The following is an 18,061-nucleotide window of genomic DNA, read 5'->3' as shown; positions in this document are numbered from 1 at the left end:
TCAACGTCTTTGCCAGCAAAGTTTATACCATAAGCATAGAAGTCTTGGATCAATTACTTTTTCGGGAATGGCACAAAGATTACGAAAGCTAGGTACAATGGAAGGAACAGAATGAGGGGTAAACATCAATCATACCACATTTGCTTGCCATGTGGAACTTCCGTGTTTGATCTGCTGGTGATCAATTCCGAGCATTCATTCCACCGGAACTGAAGGAGACAGCGGTTCGACGCCACCAGCCCCCGACCTACCCACCGCAATTGGCCTTCCCCAGACCTGCATTCTGACAATCTGGGTCGTCAGTTGTCGAATCAGGTTATGATGACTCTTCTGATTGATCCAGCAGCTAGCCTGTGGTTAGACAAACTACAAGTAAGAGATCGACTGAGAGAGTGCTTATTCCACTCCTGGCTCAGTGAGCCAGCTCGATTTAAGCCCTGAAGATGAGAACCTATTATATAAAGCCCATGAGAGATAATCCTTTCAGAAACTAAGTTCACACAGACTTGTCTCTCTAGACCTGTCTTTACTGAGACAGATCTGCAAAGGTCCACTTGCCTTGCAAAAAATCAACCACTCTCTGCCGGTACATTCTAGTATAAACACAACAATTGTCCAGCAGCGCAAGATGAAGAAGGATTGTTGCATTCCCAAAACTAGCCCGGACGATCATCTTACCTCCTTCCCTCGGCCGCTATGGGGCCAGCACCTGGCCTAGTATTTTATGAGACTGAACGTCAAGGGCGCTGTCTATCACGTCGAACTACATCACATGCGAACAATTAGCGAATATAAGACTGAAACCTAACGAGCCGCTCCTGCAGCGGTCAGTTTATGGATGGTGAAGAACCGGCCAAGGGGGACATGTCTTCTTGTAGGTTGGCGATGAGTGGGAGTTGAGCGATGGAGTCTTTGATCAGAGGCTTGGCTGAAGAGGATAGGTTTAATATTATCTACTTTAAAATATTCCTTTGGTTACCAACCGCTGTAGTGAATCCATCGCCCAGAAAAGGTCAGTGAAGAGCTCCCCTGACACTTAGATTCCGCCCCTGCATTGCTCAATATCAGCACGTACAAAATCTAGAAACTTCTCTGCTTGATCCTGAGGTACCCCTACTCTTGAATGGCGAGCATCAAGAGCAAGGGAGACCACATGAACATCGTGCTCCTTAAAATAATCAACCACCCAGTTCCCGCCATCCTTCTTAGATCCCCATGTCCCTGTTTTCGCGAACCTCAATGCCCGACACGCATTCAGTATACCATCAGAAGTCAATGACGGTTGCCGGCGATGCCAATCTAGAGATTCGATTAGTGAATCGATAATCCACTCCACCTTCGGCGCAGCGAACACTTCTCCAGCTGGCGGTCCACAAAGGGCCGTGCCCTGCACACAGCCCATTGCCAAATCGATCAAAAACCAGAATCTAGGCTCGGTGGATGGATCGAGATTGGTATAATCATCCATATCTCTTCCTGTGTTGAAATTCATCTCAAACTGCAAGTTGTTTGTCTGCAGGGCTGCATTGGCTCTAGTAAATAGCACAAACTCAAGTTTGCGCGCTGGGCAGGGAATGGAGGCATGGCTTATCTTGCGGGAGAGTTGTTTGTAATCTGATATCGGCTCATGGATGACTGCATAGACGTCGACGTCGCTGGTGTCAGGTTCGTATGCGTCGTAACCGGCAGAACCGAAAAGGTAGACTGCGAGCAAATTGTCTTTCAGCTCTTGCTGCAAGGTATCAAGTAGGCGCGTTAGATATGGGGCTAAATGAGCCTTCTTAGACATTTCTGGCCGGTTAAGAACGTTGTCGTGGTGATTTGATTATTGCGCGATTCTATTTCTCTATCCTGTTGACCTCTGAGGCGTTCTAATTCGTAATGGTGGGGCAGTTGACCTTCGTTGGAACATTGACGTCGCTGAAAGAGTAGATTCGTGAAGGGTGAGCCAGAGGAGCGATACAAGGGCGTCGCACAGATAACGCATGAGTCAGCATACTATCAACTTCTTCACTGAATAAGATGCCGTCGTATCCCATGTCAAGCACATTGGCCAGGGCAAGGATAAGGCAACAAGAATGATTCAACCAACTCAAAACAAACCTTTAAGGTTCCATTGCAGCGAAAAATGCCCACACCAGTATAATAGTCAGCTTAGCTCTCCAACGAGAGTTAGCCCTTTTGGCTGAGTAGGAAGGTCAACAAATTCAAAGCTATATACATCGGATAAACCTGCGCTCAGGACAACCACAGCTACCAGTTACAATGTCGCGAGGTAGCAGCTTCAGAAGATGTCCCGAGGCATCGCGGTCACAAGAGGGCCTTGTCCTCCAGGTAGGCCCACCAAATGGTGGTTCTTTTAACACTGACACTTCGGACTAAAAGCTCTTCTCCGTTACAGACCCTTTTGTAATCGGTCTTATATCGTGGCGCGTTATCTTGAGAGATCTTGAGGAGCTTATCATAACGCGCAAGCTATTTAGCACCAAACCCCCTGCCATTTTAGACAATGCCCTGGCTTCTGGCGAGTACAGCCGCGGGATCTACGCATTAACCAATGAGATTTTAAGAGGTTAGGTCAATATATCAATACTTATTGTTGATAACTATTGTAAGAGTACACGATGATAAACTCTTCTAATAAAAATACGAATGTTGAATACTTGTCACGAGAATGTCTCCCACTTGGTATTTAAGCTCTGGAACGCACAAATCTTCCGCCTTCTAGTCTTATATGCCTATAAGTTTGGCTACCAGAGTAGAGGAGAACAGCGCCAGAGGTCGAGAATTCAATAGTCATTATTCTACATGGATCACTAACTCCCTACTCTCGCACATCTTATAGCCTAGAATAAGTATTCCCGCGATTTATTCGGGTCCAACCAGCTCGTGAGCTCGGACTTCCCAAACCCTTGGATCAAGGTGTATAGCAATGAGAGTCCGCTTGATCAGTTTTGGAGTTGGAATAGAGAGGAGAATGAGAATCTGGGGCTTTCCCGGATAAAGACTAAGTTACCTTAAAAAGGGCATGGCTTTTGTAAAATATTCAACAAGAGTATTAACAGAAAGCCGCAGGAGAGTAGTGCACGACTAGATGTGACATGATTATTAGCGGCTATCTCTTTTCTCGGCTCTCACTGCCTCTAGACCAGCCCTAACCTCAAGGTACACAGACCTTAGCTTTGCAAGACAGACGTGACCTAGCACCGGCCAGAACTGATGTTTCATATCTATATCAGCCCCGGCATTCCTAGATTGCAATACGAACCGTCTCCATCGTTACCTGAACGGCAATACGAACCGTCTCCATCGTTACCTGAACGGCTCGTCCGCAGGAGAAATACACCGGGAGTATCGAGTTAGAGACAGTCTCGTTCCCATGGCAGCTGCCCAGCTCGTGGTACGCGATATTCGCATAGTGAGCCCTTGTTTCACTCCAGTTGGCGGTACAGACATGCGATAGCTTACTGCTGCTTGATACGACTTCAAAGAATGCGTCTTCCACGAAAACAAGGTTCACACGCCATCAATTAGTCAAGAAGTTCCACCCCGCCTGTAGTTTATGTGTTTAATCTATGCTCGGACAACATACGAATAGTATCCGGAATCTTCTAAACTAATTCACCCTCTGATACGGAAATACAAGGCCACGTGATCTCTAGTGGCTTGACTATACATCGCGTAGTTCTAGAATGTTCTTACCCTCCTATATATATATATTGTGGGGAGGAAAAAGGAAAGACAACGAGATGAGGGAATCTATCGTCAACAAGATAGGTGTCAATAGTCATATGGCATCCGATCCTTAGTAGGCTACGTTGGTGTAGTTGATACAGTTTCCTCCTGCCCTTTCCCCTTTGAGCATATTCCACAACACCCTCTAATGCCCTCCTTCCCCTATACAGGGGTTTTCTGGTGTACTGAACCTGTGCGCCCAAGGGAACCGACGTTGCCGGCAGATGATTTCTACCTCTTCAGTATTATCAAAGCAAGTGGAAAGATACTATAGTGTCTGCCCCAATTCTTAAACAGAAAGGTCGCTTGTATTGCCGGGGGAATTTATGGCTGCATTTTTTGGCTGGGATGTCCTAATCCTCGTCTTGCCAGGTCAGGTTGGGGCCTGGAATTTCAGTGGAGTGGAACCATACAATGTAATACAAAATACATTGCGCTCCCTATAGGGCTGCCTTGGTACAATATCAATGTTTCCCCACCGGTCCCCGCCACACCAGAACCCCTGACCCATTGCAGACTCGACCTTTAGCTTCAGCCCCAAAACAGGCAGCCAACATCCATCCTTCACAACCCAAACTTCGCAACCCATCTAATAGTCCATCTGGTAACCCATCTGATAACCAATCATCCACCATGGTCCCCCACAACGGACTAGTTCACCCTAAGCAGTACGACATCAAGGACAGCAATGTCGAGCTGATCGGGTCTGACCTCGATCACCGAGTCAAGTACAACTCAGCTCGCACCGAGCCGGCCTGGAACAACGGTAAGGTTGGCCAGGAGCCGGGCCTTTTTATCTGGCGCGTCGAGAACTTCGAGCTCGTTCCCTGGCCAAAGGAGCGAGCGGGAGAGTTCTACGATGGCGACAGTTACATCGTCCTGAGCTCGACAAGACTGGGCAACGACAATACCAAGCTTCGCCATGAAATCTTCTTCTGGCTGGGAAACAAAACCACCCAGGATGAGGCCGGGACGGCGGCCTATAAGACCGTTGAACTGGACGAGTTCCTGCACGGTGCCGCAACGCAGCATCGCGAGGTCCAGGAGCACCCGTCGGAGGACTTCACCGCGCTCTTCCGCCGCATCACCATCCGCTCTGGAGGCGTCGCATCTGGTTTCACCCATGTGGAGGAGAGACAGCCGAGAGAAGTGACGACACTGCTGCGCGTCTTCAAGCATTCCGGCGCCGCTCCTGGCGGTCCTGGCTCAGTTATCGTCCACGAGGTCGAACCGACCTGGCAGAGCCTCGACGACGACGACGTCTTTGTCTTGGACAAGGGCGCGAAGATCTGGGTCTGGCAGGGCAAGCACTGCAGTCCCATGGAGAAGGCCCTGGCGGCACAGGTGGTGAATGATATGACGCTGGCCAAGCACATCGACGTGGAGGTCTTGTCCCGTCACGAATCGCGATCGAAGGTGGTCGTGGATCTACTGGGAGGAGAAGGTGTTATCCAAGATACTTTCAAATCTCCGCGTCCGATCTCGCCTTCTAAGCGAGCACAGGAAAATGCGAGTGCTGGGTCTCCCCGCAAACTGTTCCGGCTGAGTGATGCCTCGGGCGAGCTCTCGTTCAGTCTCGTTAAGGCCGGAGAGCCGGTTCGACGACAGGACTTCGACGGCAACGATGTCTTCTTGTATGATGTCGGCACTCAGCTCTGGGTGTGGCAGGGGCTCCGAGCAAGTCAGGCAGAGAAGGCTCTGTGGCTCAAGGTTGCCCAAGCTTACATTCGGCACCTCCAGAGCCGGGAATCCAATCCCGTTGTTTCCACAATTCCCATTTCGAAAGTTGTACAAGATTACGAAAGTCCTTCTTTTCTAAAGACGGTGGATTTTTAATTCACGTAGTACGATGAGGATTTTGCGGGTGAGCAATTAGCCTGTGTGTACTTAGATCGAACACATCATGGTTCAAAACAAGTTCTCATTATTTTTCGTTTCAGTCTCGTAACCGGATGTTCACCTTCTTTGAATTTAGACCTGCTCCTTCTGAAAGTTCTTACATTAAGAATTATGGATCACAAGTACCTACGTCGACGGAACGTCAGAGAGCAAGGATCCAGCTGACGCGTGGTGACCCAGCGGTAGTGTATCTATGCTGTTCGAGTAAAACATATAAGAACCTCGTGTAATTGCATTGAGAAGTTATGAAATAACGAACCGGCATCGTGGCAGCCCAGGCCTGAGCGAGCCCTAGCCGTCCCGCCAGACGCAGCTCGCACCTCTACTGCCGAGGCCATTAATACCCACCTAGGTCTCGAGGAACTGGCCCTTTCACGTCGATTATGTGTATACTGTGTAAAGAAACAAGCTCATTCAATTCAGGTACTAGCAATACGGATATACGTCCCTGACGGGTCGCAATGGCCTGGGCTGACTGCCTCATGCGGGTGCTATATCACATTCGTCTCCAAGCCGCAGCCCAACATGCAATAGACTGTTTAGAGGAGACTGAAAAGTCATATCCTCGCGGACACCGAGCCACGTACCAGTATGACCGGTCTGATAATGCCCGCCCACCTCTGCGAAACCTGAATATGCTTGCTAGACCACTACGGCCTGGCCACCCATGACTATATCGAGATACAGCCGGTCGAGGCTGTATGGGCACGCAACGAGTATCCGAGCAAATGCTGCATTCGTGACATTGTAGATGCTGTGTACCCCCCGCTTAAGAGGATGGACCATAGCACGCGCTCCCCAACTGCAGCCAAGTTGTAGGCTTTTCCAAATATTGTACTTTTCAAAGTTACTAATAGGCGATTGTGATCAGAACCGCATTATTCATTATCCAGGAGCTAGTTTGCTGGTCTCCAAATCTGTTGATCCTATATCCTCATTCTAGGAGAATATAGCAAGAAATAAGCTAACAAAACAATTCAAGAAGAGAACTTCTCATTATCCTAATTTGTATTTCCCTCCTTTGATATCATTTGTATACCAACGTACATCGTACCAATCCAACCATTGTGTCAATGACATAGCAAATAGGCACGTATTGTCTGCATCTCCGGCTCTCGCGTCGACATTGAAAGTCCACATACCGCTGCTCAACCAGAGTTAAGGAAGCTGGAAATCTAGCAATAGCTCACTGCGGTCGCTACTAGGCAAGTAGCCAACTTGAATGCCACGGGCATCTCGGATAACAAGGTGAGCCAAATCATTGAAAGGCGCAGTCCTCAGCGGCCATGTAATGGGGCCCTCCTTTTCGTGACTACCATCCGTGTAGACGGCAGAGGAGCTCACTAGGAGGGTTGCATTAACAGGGCTATCGCCTAGAAGTGCCAGCTCTTTCTTTATGGATTCAGGCAGATAACCGCGCAGGTAGATAAAGAAGATACGGTCGCTTCAGGATGTCAACGTCAAACGCGATCATCAAGTTGACTTCAAGTAGAGGGGGAGATCTTACACGATAATGGGCGTCGGCGCAATCTCGAGGAACTCAATCTTGACTATATGATCTTCCTTAGGCATGATATCGTATATGGCATCGTTGCGCCTGGGCACATTCTCATGCTGGGCCATGGTGTCCTCGCCGCAAACACTAATACTATGCGGGGTTAGTCTTGACAAGAGCAGCTAGTGCAGCGGTCCAAAGATGCAGCAAACTGTGGGAGAATTGCTTTCATCGCGTGGCAGTGGGCTGGGTTGAATTGTCAGACAGCTCTGGGTAAGTGAGCAATGAAGGACGAGATGATTGTTGGCTTCATGTCACTTGACTGCCTACGAGGCTAGTACTCCGTAGAGTCTAGACTCTAGAACCTGTACTGCCGGCGATCTGGTCGAGCTGAGGATATCATGCAGGCCCTTAAGGTCGTGTTTGACGCTGGGAATCGCTGAAGGTTAAGGGCCACGATCCGCTTCTCCCACGGTATCGGCTACTGCATCCTAACCTCACAAACCTGGACAAGTGGCACCATTTCATCCACACCAAGCCAGAATGGCCAGATCGACTAGTTTTGCCCTAGCCGATGGGTGACTATTCCCTACCGTGAAGCATTGTGCTTGACGCTTTATTGTTCTAGGCGGCTATGCCGGTTTGTGCTGAGGAAGGGATAATAACGTATTTAGGATGGAACTACTATACGACCGCCCTTCCGACTTAAGACGTATATGTGGCTCCGGCAAAGGTGGCCAGACTAGAGGCTGACAGTAACGAGCGCGGCAGTATGAGTATTCATTATCTTAAATGTGATTACTCTCAAAACAAAGACCCTCTTGCTAAGAAACTACTGGTGAATGCCACATGGATATTCAGGCTAGCGCTCTATATTATGTCTAACATCGAGTTACTGTCTGTATAACAGATAAAGTTACTATATCATATCTATCCTACAACACTCCTAATACATACGACCATAGGGTGTGGAGAACAGGGCTTCCCGTCCGCTCAGCCGTACTTAAGCCACACGCCGGCTGGTTAGTAGTATGGTGGGTGACCACATGCGAATCCCAGCTGTTGTATGTTTTTTTTATTTAAGCTATTCAATCTATACTGGCCAAATTTAGCTGTAGATACGCTTAAAGGGGAAAGGGCAGGAGAAAACTGTATCAACTACACGAACGTAGCCTACAGAGGTCAGGCTGTGACAACCAATATATTAGTCAGAACTTAGCTCTCCAAGGAGGGTTAGCCCTTATTGACTGAGTGGGAAGTTCGATACATAGGGAATATGTGGGAGTCAAATTTGCGGCGTTATTTATATCAGTAACCGGCCGTCCTCACCGCGCCGTTGTTCGTTGTTAATCTTTTGTGCCCTAGTACCTAAATACTGTGCTTGCTGCTTTGCTCGTACATCTTTCCTACCTTCGACAACCCCTGCCACCATAGTGGCTTCACCAGAAACGCACATTGTCGAGTTACCCCTAACTGACCATCTCAATCATGGTCAGGAATTTCCCCCAATCACCAATTCCAGCCCTGTAAGTGACCTAGGCCCCGGTACATTGGACTACGAGCGCTGCGCTGCGTTACGCAATGAGCTCCTCAGGCGAGGAGTAGAAGGCAGCAGCCGCAAGATGCCCTTCTCACCACAAACATAATGGGAGACCACAAACATAATGGGAGGCAGCCGCGCCTTCAGAAAGAAATTCCCACCCTGCTCCGGCTCCCGGTGGTTGAGTTCCTGAAACGCGCCGTTGTTGAGGACCCTCTTCTTCCTGAGCGCGGCGCGCTGTTCCATGACCTCAGGGGGGCTAGCTGAACCATCTCGGATGGTAAATGTGTATATTGGGCGTGCGAACAAGGTGCCGCCTGGGACATTTATTCGGCTCTACGGGCTCAGTGATTTTCCGGAATAGAGATAATGAAGGGATATTGTAGAGCCCTGGATCTGGGACAAGTGCGGCTTCAAAATTAAGATACGGCAAAAAGTGTACCTCGCGAGCTGGACTTTGAATCTCGTTATAACCTTGCTCGGGCAGTTGTGACCTGGAACTGTTTGAGGGGTTTGTGTTCTATAAGTTACCTATACCTGATTGTGCATATTGAGTTCAGGCCGTTGGATAGGGATGTGCAAGTTGGTATCTTTCATTACAGTATGTATTCATCTGTCGTCAGTGTTGGTAAGATTGTCAATATTGCATAGGACAGATGTATATATTTTGTGGTAGCAAAGTCCGAATTCCGTGCAAGCAAATCTTCCTTTTAGGGTTACGGCCATGCTGTACTCAACCAGGCCTTCGAAATAGCCAGGGTCCAAGTGAGGCAAAATGAAACAGCTCCAAGCGAGCAAGAAGCTAAATACAGAGATCTTCTATATGGACTATAAAGACTTGCTGCGCTGTGGCTGGGCGCTGGCTTGGACTGGCTATTAAGAAATCAAGTTCTAGACCTCATGACGGATTAACGTACTAAACAGTCAAGTGATATAAAGCCAACGCTCCTTCTGTCCCTTCTTAGGAAAGAACTAAGTCTCATCCTTGTCGTAGCTTGAGCGAAATACATAGGTTTGGCTCTCAGTCATTGCCTTGCTGGCCCCTGAGACGGAATTGTAGCATCTTCTCAAGGCATTTTATAGACGAATCCTACATGGGCTGGAAGGTCATATTTCTCTATTGAGTGCGGACGAAATAAACAGGGAATATGTGGGGTTACTCCGTAGTCTGGGAAAATCTGGACATAACCTGTCAAATCAGCTGTGGCCTTCCTTTATTGCATTTCATGACCACGCTGTGCCTACCACATACAAGAGGTTACCCATTGTACACCCTCGAATGCGTTAGTCACTTCTGAAAAGGCAATGGGCTAATGTCCCAAGCCCGTATGATCTTCTCCGCGCGAACAACCAATAGGGCAGCAAAAGCGCCGACAGATGTTGTGAGACGCACGCACGACCGGCAGTCCCGAATAGACCATACTGGCTTGCATTGAATATATACTCCGTAGTGACTCGGTGAGACGAGGATTTGGAGCAGGGAATGAAATCGCATTAGGTGGATTCCGCTGGAGGCGCTTTTGCCCTGGGATTAGCTGGAGTGTCAGACTTTGACCCTGCATTTTCCCCGGATTTCGATCTGCCCAAATTGGGCCATATCCCGAGCTTCTGTTGATAGACCTGCTACTCTGCTTCATGGCGCCCAATTAACCGAGACTCAATTTCTCGAGTTAGCAGTGCAAACGACTGCAAAAGCTAAAGCTCTTTTTAACCGCAAAGACATGAAGCCGGCGGCCAGTTGGATCCCTAGCATATGTCGCATATATAACGGAATCGACAGACTCACCCCAGCACGACATGACACCCATCTACGTATTGACTTCTTGTGCTAATACTACCATCACCATGACAGTTCAGCACGTTGTACTTTCTGATCGTGAGATTGAAGAGATCCAGAGGGCAGAGGGCCAAACGAATCTCATCCGCCAAGCCCAAGAGAGCGATGAAGCCGACCAAAAGTTGACCATTAGGCAGGCTGTGAGCAGGTACAAAAAGGCCGTCTTCTAGACCATGTTTCTCTCGACCAGTTTGATCATGGAGGGGTATAATGTTGTGATTTGAGTTATTAACCTGAGTGTGGTGGTCTTCTACAATTCATCCTGACTAGCATTAGATTACCTCATTCTATGGGCAACCCCAGTTCAAGGAGCGATTTGAGGTGTATAATCCCGTCCCAGATCGGAAGTTGATTCCTGCCGAATGGCAGCCGGGACTCTCGAACTCAACGTCCGTGGGACAACTTGCAGGCCTCGTCGTGAACGCAATCTGCCAGGAGGGGTTTGGTGGCCACTTTCATTCCTGTCTTCGCCCCGTCACTCTCAGTACTTACATTTGGAGAAGCCATGTGCGGTATCGCCTGGGGCGCCTTCAGGTACGTCACCTTGATGGAATGTTGACTCTTCTAACGCTTCATAGACACTTTCGACGACCTACGCTTCCGAGGCAGTGCCCACGTGCTTGAGGTCACATGTCACTGCATACGTCTGCATGTGCTGGGAGCAGGGATTCCTCCTCTGGTGTTGTGCGAGTGGTAGCTGTCATCAACGGCGAGATGGGCTGGCGGTATGAATCTCACAAAGAGTGACGGGAACCATATGTGTGGACACCAATACCGCTGGGCATGCAAACATTGGCAGTAAGCAGTAAGTACTCATGGCGAAATCACGACCATCCAGATACTGATTACCCTTACATTATAGGCTATCTGTCTGTGAAGGGGGGACTGGATGTTTACCGCCGAAGTATCGAATACAAGTAAGGTCAGTAGTCTGGACAACAAAATACACCGATTCAGAGGGGCCATCTTCCTATCGCCTACTGGAAGCAAAAAAATTGGCTGCTGTTATTGCATTCTGGTCCTTTTATCCAGGATAGTTCATCCTAAATACCTCTACGTACTTGTTAGGGCAGATGGCAACCCTCGCAATCTGAAACCTCCACGCAGGAATCATAACGGCAATGGCGGGTATGGACCCAGGAGACTTATGAGGCAGGCCTCTGGAGCTCGAGCAGGCTCTGCCTTAGTCCATGAGCCATACTCGTAAGTCTTGTCCGCCGTGCAGCCTCATGGGCAGGCTCCGATCCGATACGGAGAAGTGCTTCATCATCAAGCTTAGCGACAGAGGTTGGACAGAAAGCTTTGGGCAAAGGTGATATCAGATGGCGTTCTATGACTTGTCGAGCCATGTTGTCAATAAACGTCTTCAAGGCAACCTGCTATGGATCAGTAAGAAAATCTTAAATATTAGGGAGTTATACAGATACTTACTTTATAGTAGGCATTAAGCTGGGTTAATGCTTCGTCACACGCTTGTTTGTCCATATCAATTGTGATCCTTTGTCCGAGCCCTCGCAAAAACCTGTCAAGGTCGTAAGAGGTGTTACTGATGTGAAGATTTCCATTCCAATCCTCGTTCGCCACACGAGTAACTGCATTCCTAACCTCTTTCCTCTGCGCATCAAGCCTAGCCTTCTGGATATTGTCTGTATAATAGTGGTTGTATGTCAGGGGATCGCGCTGTTCATCTTGAATAAGCTTATCAAGCTCCTCCATTGCAAGCCGCTCGGCGTTGTCAAGCCATTCCTGTAGAATGTTTCGAACCTCTGTACGAAGCTTCTCCTCAGAAATTATGGCGTGAAGAACCTGGTCTTTCCACTGTGATGCAATGCCTCGGACATGGCGGACATGTGATTGAGCAATGTTGAACCACCGGCGGGACTGCTCATGGAATAGCTCTGCAAGGAGGGTCGAGTTATAGTTACCCGGCAGCTCTTTCCCTCGTGTTCTTGAGTGCACCTATGATAATATTAGAAAGACATATTAAAGAGGAAGTTGTGGCCTCTATACCTGTCGGACCCAATCCATCATTTGCTCATTGTTTACATAAAGTAGTGGAGCATCAACATCATCATCATCATCATCATCATCAATGAGGTTGTTGATGCTATCAGTGTCATTTTCGACGCTGTGTTGGTCGTTATCCTTGGCGTCGTCTTCATTATCATCCTCATCGCGCACAACCCGGCGTTTTCCTCTTTCATGCATCTGAGTCGCGAAGCTTGTATTAGCTTCTTGAATAAGAGCCCGCAACCTGGTATCTCCATTCCCTACGAAGATATTGTGCCTGCTGCTGTGGTAATTTCCCTCTAGGGCTGCCTGAAGTAACTCATAAAATGTCATGCTGAGGCTTGTGAGGAACATGCGGATATCACCAACGGTTGGCCGAGCCTTACCCATTGATTTCAGCTCCGCCTCGGCTTCAGCAAAACGCTTTTTTATCTCGGCTCGAACTTTCGGAAGCTCTCTCTCGATATGGGCGTCAAGAAGTCTTTGCAGGAAACGGCGTAGGTTATCTACCCCAACTCGATCCATGTCCAGATGCTGGCTGGCCCATACAGGGCCAGTAAAGAAGCATAGCTCAAGAGCGGACCTTGCAGCCATAGTGGTACATTCATCAAGTTCTGCTGGGCTTGGATTCTTCAGGAGAAAGTATCCGAGCTTGAGCTTGATAGTATCCTGGTTCTTCGCGATGCGTGCAACCTTAGCCTCAGTGCCCTTGTTGATTAAATCAGGCTTGGTGATGATGCCCACTGTCCGCTGGCCATCGTGATCATACTTGCGTGCCAGTCTGATAATTTCCTGGTTGGCAAAATCGTTGGTTGCTTGCACAACTGCGAGTATAATGGTTCGAGAACTTTGCAGGTAGGTTGCGACCATGTTATGAACAGTTGAGATGTCTTCTTCAGTCTGCCCCTCGCTAGCAACCGATATTAGGCCTGGTAGATCCACGATGCTCAGTTGCAAGCCGATGGGGCCGGTTATCTCAATTCGAAGAGCATCCGGCGCAAAGGAGGGTCGATAATTATCATTATCATCATCAGTATATCCACGAATCCCCATGAGTTTCGATGCTTCTGCTATGACAGGAGGTAGCTCCGATATCGTTTCCAGAGTCCTGCTGTAAGATGCAAGCAACTTTTGTTCAACTTGAGGACGAGAAGTGTGGGGTCGAATGCTGGCCGTTATAATCGTTTGAGTAGTTTCCTTATGGCGAAGGATGATCTCTGTCGGGAACCTGGTGCAAAGTCTATCTTCTCTAGGAAACGGGATTCCACTAATCCCTTCCAGAACAGAGCTCTTTCCTGCAGACTGGTCTCCGCATACAACTAGCTGAGGCAAAGCGACTACCTCACCAACGCCGTTTGCCCTTACCTTTTCAATCTGACTGAGCCGGTGGCTGGATATAGAAGTACGAAGGTCACTGAATGCCGTACTGGGGGTTTCGAAACTGGTACTAGCAGACATGGTTGCGATTGTGTGTCTGTGTGTAGTCTCTAGGGGGAACGGGATAGACTGGCAGTAGTAGGAGTATGTGAAAAAACCTAAGGAGGTTGTAAGAAAAAAGAGGACAGTGCCAGAGCTATGAGGAATTATATATTTGTATCCTGAAAGCAAGAATCCAGTGTTCTACAGACTTCTTTTCCTTTGTAGTCAAGAGTGAGGTGGAAATCAACCGAAAACCCTATATATCACCGTTCAAAGAATAACAAACCATCAACCAGCCTCCACTACACCATGGAGTATTAGAATGTTCTTTGACGCAGGCCGCGCATATAATCGGTCAAAGGTTATTTCATGCTGGTTTTCTAGATTGTTCCACCGCACTCCAAGGGGTTGCGACTAAGTGTAGGGTGTTAGATTTTAGACACCCGGTGTTGCCATATCCCAAAGCCTGGCTCGCCGGATGATGGCCTGTGGCCTCAGCCCGTGACCTAGGCGGTCGGTCGTCGGGCAGAATAAGAAATGGTATCACTAGCGATAGCTTCAAAATAACACAACAATCAATCATACTTCATACATCAATTGAACTTCGCAGAATTGCAACACCCGGTAAACCCTCTTCGCTGGAATAGTCACGAAGGCCCAGGTGAAGGAAATATAAATCGCTTATTTAAACCTGCTGTAGAGTTTTCAGAAGCATCTACATAAAATAAGCCTACTAGCATATTACTTGCCAACGCGCTTTTGAAGCATGGTGAGTGGTTGAATTAAGTGAGCTTTTCGCTTGCAGTCAAACACGTGTGATGGCCCGCTTGCTCACATGGTCCACTTTATCAGATTAATTAAAGCATGCTAGAAAACCCAAGAATCCAGCTGGGTTAGGTTTGGGTCGAAGGCCCTGACCGACCCAGAAGGGGGTTTGCTCTCATATTGATCTACGCGCAATGCCTTGAACTGTAACGGGCGTAGGCAGTATTATTTTCAACTGGCTGTCCTGTATAAACGAGTATCACAACTTAGAGAAAGGAACAAGAGATAGAAGCGCAGATATCTCTCCTTCCTTTATCAACCTATCTGACTTCGCGGACCTGTATGCCGACGGATCCCTTTTCCAAATTTATGAGGACGGATCTCCTTTCCTAAGCTTCGAGGCCGCAATTTCCGAAGCTGTACACTGATGTTGCAGAAACCTTATTTAGAACCAGGTTGAGAGCATGGCCGACAACCAAGATCCAGGCCATAGCCTGTGACAAGTGAAGGTCAAAGAAAATTATGGTTAAGGACGACATCTGCCTTCTTGTTGGTAAATAGAGATTCTATCGAACTTCCCACTCAGCCAAAAAGGGCTAACCCTCCTTGGAGAGCTAAGTTCTGACTAATATACTGGTTGTCAGTCTCTCTACAATTAGTATGATAATCTCAGGAGGTAGTGTGTTGATGTTAGGCGTCATGTTTCATGGAGGGGATAGAAACCTTAACAAAATTCACAACTTCTAAAAGGCAGCTGAAGTTGTTCACCATAGTGCTAAGAGTGATGGGCATCAGGTCACGTTGTTTGCAGAGCTTGTGGAAAAGGACGGACTATTGTCGTTATTGGATGGCCGACCAGGTTACAGGTGAGGTGGCCTCATGTCCAAACACTGTTAAACCCCTCTCATTGCCCTCCTCTAAGCCAGGGGGATGGGGTTGCCCGGCCCAAACTTGCCCTCTGGATCCCACTGTCTCTTCAACTGTACCAGCTTCGGAAGGTTATCCTTGCCATACCACACCTCCGGGCCTTCATCACCGTGCGCGTAGTTGATGTAGGTTTGCAAACTGTCAAATCCACTAGTGGCGACTAGCTGACTACGCAGCTTCTTGCTGAACCTGTAGACGTCGGCGTCGTGACGCAGGCCATCTTAGTAGTTTTCGAGGATGCTGTGGCTGGGTGTCAGCAGGCACGAAAGCGATATGACGATTACTCGGGGCATGTCTAAAAGGTATCACGAGAGGATCGAAACGTACATAAGGGAGCTGAAGTCACGTCCAGAAATGACACCCCGCTTGCTCTCTGGAACCGCGAGAGTCGCCCTCGTGTTAAACCGCTGGACGATAAGGGCTCTGGTGAGCCACGGCCTGGCCTTCATTATCTCCACGTACTGGTTGAACACTCGATGTAGGCGGAAGCAGAGGTCTGCTTGGCGCCGACAGAGGGATTGTTGTTATACTTTCCGGTGGCACAAACGCTGGCGCCTGTGCCAAAGCCGGAGTTTTGGCTGACCTCGCTCCACGGAAGGGTGGCGTTGCGCCACTGCGTGTGGTTTAAAGCAAGCAGTTGATTGATCCATGGCTGCGCGGCTTCTTGGGTCCTGAAGAGGTCAAGGAGGCAGATGAAGAGGTCTGTAGTTCCGAGAGTTGTGTCAGAATATGAAGTTGTTCGCTTCAAGATAGATACACGCACCGTTCCGGCTGTCTGGCTATGGGAGGCCGACATAGTAAGGCCCATTTCCTTGGGATAGGTCTCCCCCAATGATTCCAGCAGCTGCCAGAGCGAGCCATTGACGGAGCCAGGTTATGCAAACTCAGCCAGGACCACATTGCCATTATTAGGGGCATCAAAAATCTCGTACGTTGCTGAGGTGATAATACCAAAGTTGGCACCGGCGCCTCGCACCGCCCAAAAGAGGTCGGGATTCTCCTCGTCGGACGCCGTGACAATATCACCACTCGCAGTGACTAGGCGGACGGAGCGCAGGGCATCAATGACCAGGCCGTGGAGACCCTGATAAGGGCCTATGCCTGCGCCGATGGTGGCGCCAATCCACATTGCCGACAGCTGGAGAAAATGTAAGTAAGATGTGCCACACAAATCTATACCGAAGACTAGTCTTACGAACCATCTTTCCCGCGTTATATGGGTTGGTCTCAAAGGCAGAAAAGGAGTTTCCAGGGCCGACGGTCAGTGCATTAGCCTCCAGGTCAAGGACGTTCTCTTTGAAGTTTGACAGGTCAATGTTGACGGCGTGCTTCACAGTAACAAAGCCCGTTTCGCCGCCATGACCACCACTAGTAGCAAGGAAGGTCAGGTTCATTTGTTGGCAGTTCTGATCTGATCCCAATTAGAAGATGCCTGGCAATGGACAAGGTCGTAAGCTTACGATGTACTGCACGTCTTCGTCGGTGGCAGGCTTGATGGTCACCGCGAAAATCGGCTCTGCCCAAGTCGACCAGCGCTGGACTGTGGTGGTATTATAGTCAGACTGGCCTGGATAGTGGATGCTCGCATTCGTAGACAGTCCGCCACCAAAGATCTTCGAGTAATTCACGCCTCCGCCCCAACTGCCAGACGTCGATGCAGCCGAAGCCAGCAATGGCAAGGCAGAAAGAATCACGATGTTGGAACGCATGGCTCACAATGAGCTGGACGTGAATGGTCCGAATAAGCTGTAGAAATGCGGATGTGAGAAACCCGGCGATGCGCTTTTAGAAGCAAAGCCAGACTCCTTTAAGACGCGCCGTCATCCCGTCCAACGCCTCCTAATCTCACTCATGACTCGCATGGGGCCATCACATCGGTCCATGTTGGATGAGGGCAATAAAGTCCGAATTCATCATCTCGCCCAGAAATTGACCTGGCAGTGGCACGTCGCATGGCTCCCTGTGGTGGCATCGAATACGGGTCGATGAGAGCCTCTCAGCCGATGGACAGAGGTGGAGGTGATCTAAAAAGGGGGCTGACTACAGGATTCTTCACGAATTAAAGAGCTGAGGAGCTTAGCACAGCCATTTAGATAGTAATTTACTGAATACGAGGGTCAAAGCGGTTGTTAGTGTCCTAGTCCACCGGTGGGAGCGAAATATCTCTGGATACCCCTCGACTCACGCCTCACTTAGCTTATTATTCGAGTTCAGCCGGTTCAGTCGCTGATTCGGGCAACTCCAGTCAGGCAATCTCGAATTTAGCCTAGTCTTATCTTGCTGGTGGTGAACAATCTCACTAGTCCATGTGGGTTGAGGCGCCGGAGTTTCTCATACTCCATTTGACAAGCCATGGAAGATAGAGTCTTCCGTTTCATAGACCTTACATAGTGAATGAAATTTATTTTCTCGGAATAACTCATAATGCCTCTCA

General features: G+C 48.8%; 6 protein-coding genes across 6 annotated transcripts, besides 1 other annotated feature; 2 read left to right on the top strand and 4 right to left on the bottom strand.

Moving 5' to 3' along the window:
- Positions 1–18,061: part of a sequence feature (contig 1.18 602..175793(-1)) that runs on past both edges of the window.
- On the bottom strand, positions 828–1,789 carry ANIA_01305 (uncharacterized protein; the record flags this gene model as incomplete). Its single annotated transcript, XM_653817.1, has 2 exons — positions 828–923; positions 1,076–1,789. The coding sequence occupies 2 exons, from the start codon at positions 1,787–1,789 to the stop codon at positions 828–830; spliced, it is 810 nt and encodes a 269-aa protein (XP_658909.1).
- ANIA_01306 (gelsolin family protein) lies at positions 4,369–5,571 on the top strand (the record flags this gene model as incomplete). Its single annotated transcript, XM_653818.1, has 1 exon — positions 4,369–5,571. The coding sequence occupies one exon, from the start codon at positions 4,369–4,371 to the stop codon at positions 5,569–5,571; it is 1,203 nt and encodes a 400-aa protein (XP_658910.1).
- ANIA_01307 (uncharacterized protein) lies at positions 6,520–7,257 on the bottom strand (the record flags this gene model as incomplete). The annotated part of the gene is made up of 4 exons (XM_653819.1): positions 6,520–6,573; positions 6,777–6,778; positions 6,825–7,078; positions 7,142–7,257. The coding sequence occupies 4 exons, from the start codon at positions 7,255–7,257 to the stop codon at positions 6,520–6,522; spliced, it is 426 nt and encodes a 141-aa protein (XP_658911.1).
- Positions 10,515–11,427, top strand: ANIA_01308 (uncharacterized protein; the record flags this gene model as incomplete). The annotated part of the gene is made up of 5 exons (XM_653820.1): positions 10,515–10,646; positions 10,810–11,040; positions 11,085–11,190; positions 11,306–11,311; positions 11,369–11,427. 5 exons carry the CDS (start codon positions 10,515–10,517, stop codon positions 11,425–11,427), a joined length of 534 nt encoding a protein of 177 aa, XP_658912.1.
- On the bottom strand, positions 11,652–13,974 carry ANIA_01309 (uncharacterized protein; the record flags this gene model as incomplete). Its single annotated transcript, XM_653821.1, has 4 exons — positions 11,652–11,882; positions 11,938–12,465; positions 12,517–13,818; positions 13,882–13,974. The coding sequence occupies 4 exons, from the start codon at positions 13,972–13,974 to the stop codon at positions 11,652–11,654; spliced, it is 2,154 nt and encodes a 717-aa protein (XP_658913.1).
- On the bottom strand, positions 15,618–17,336 carry ANIA_01310 (FAD-binding oxidoreductase; the record flags this gene model as incomplete). Its single annotated transcript, XM_653822.1, has 6 exons — positions 15,618–15,816; positions 15,955–16,000; positions 16,090–16,406; positions 16,560–16,765; positions 16,827–17,033; positions 17,088–17,336. The coding sequence occupies 6 exons, from the start codon at positions 17,334–17,336 to the stop codon at positions 15,618–15,620; spliced, it is 1,224 nt and encodes a 407-aa protein (XP_658914.1).

This window comes from Aspergillus nidulans, chromosome VIII (genome assembly GCF_000011425.1).
Source record: "Aspergillus nidulans FGSC A4 chromosome VIII".
Lineage (NCBI taxonomy): Eukaryota > Fungi > Ascomycota > Eurotiomycetes > Eurotiales > Aspergillaceae > Aspergillus > Aspergillus nidulans.
The sequence above is the reverse complement of the archived record's forward strand: the minus strand, read 5'-3'. Positions and strand labels throughout refer to the sequence as shown.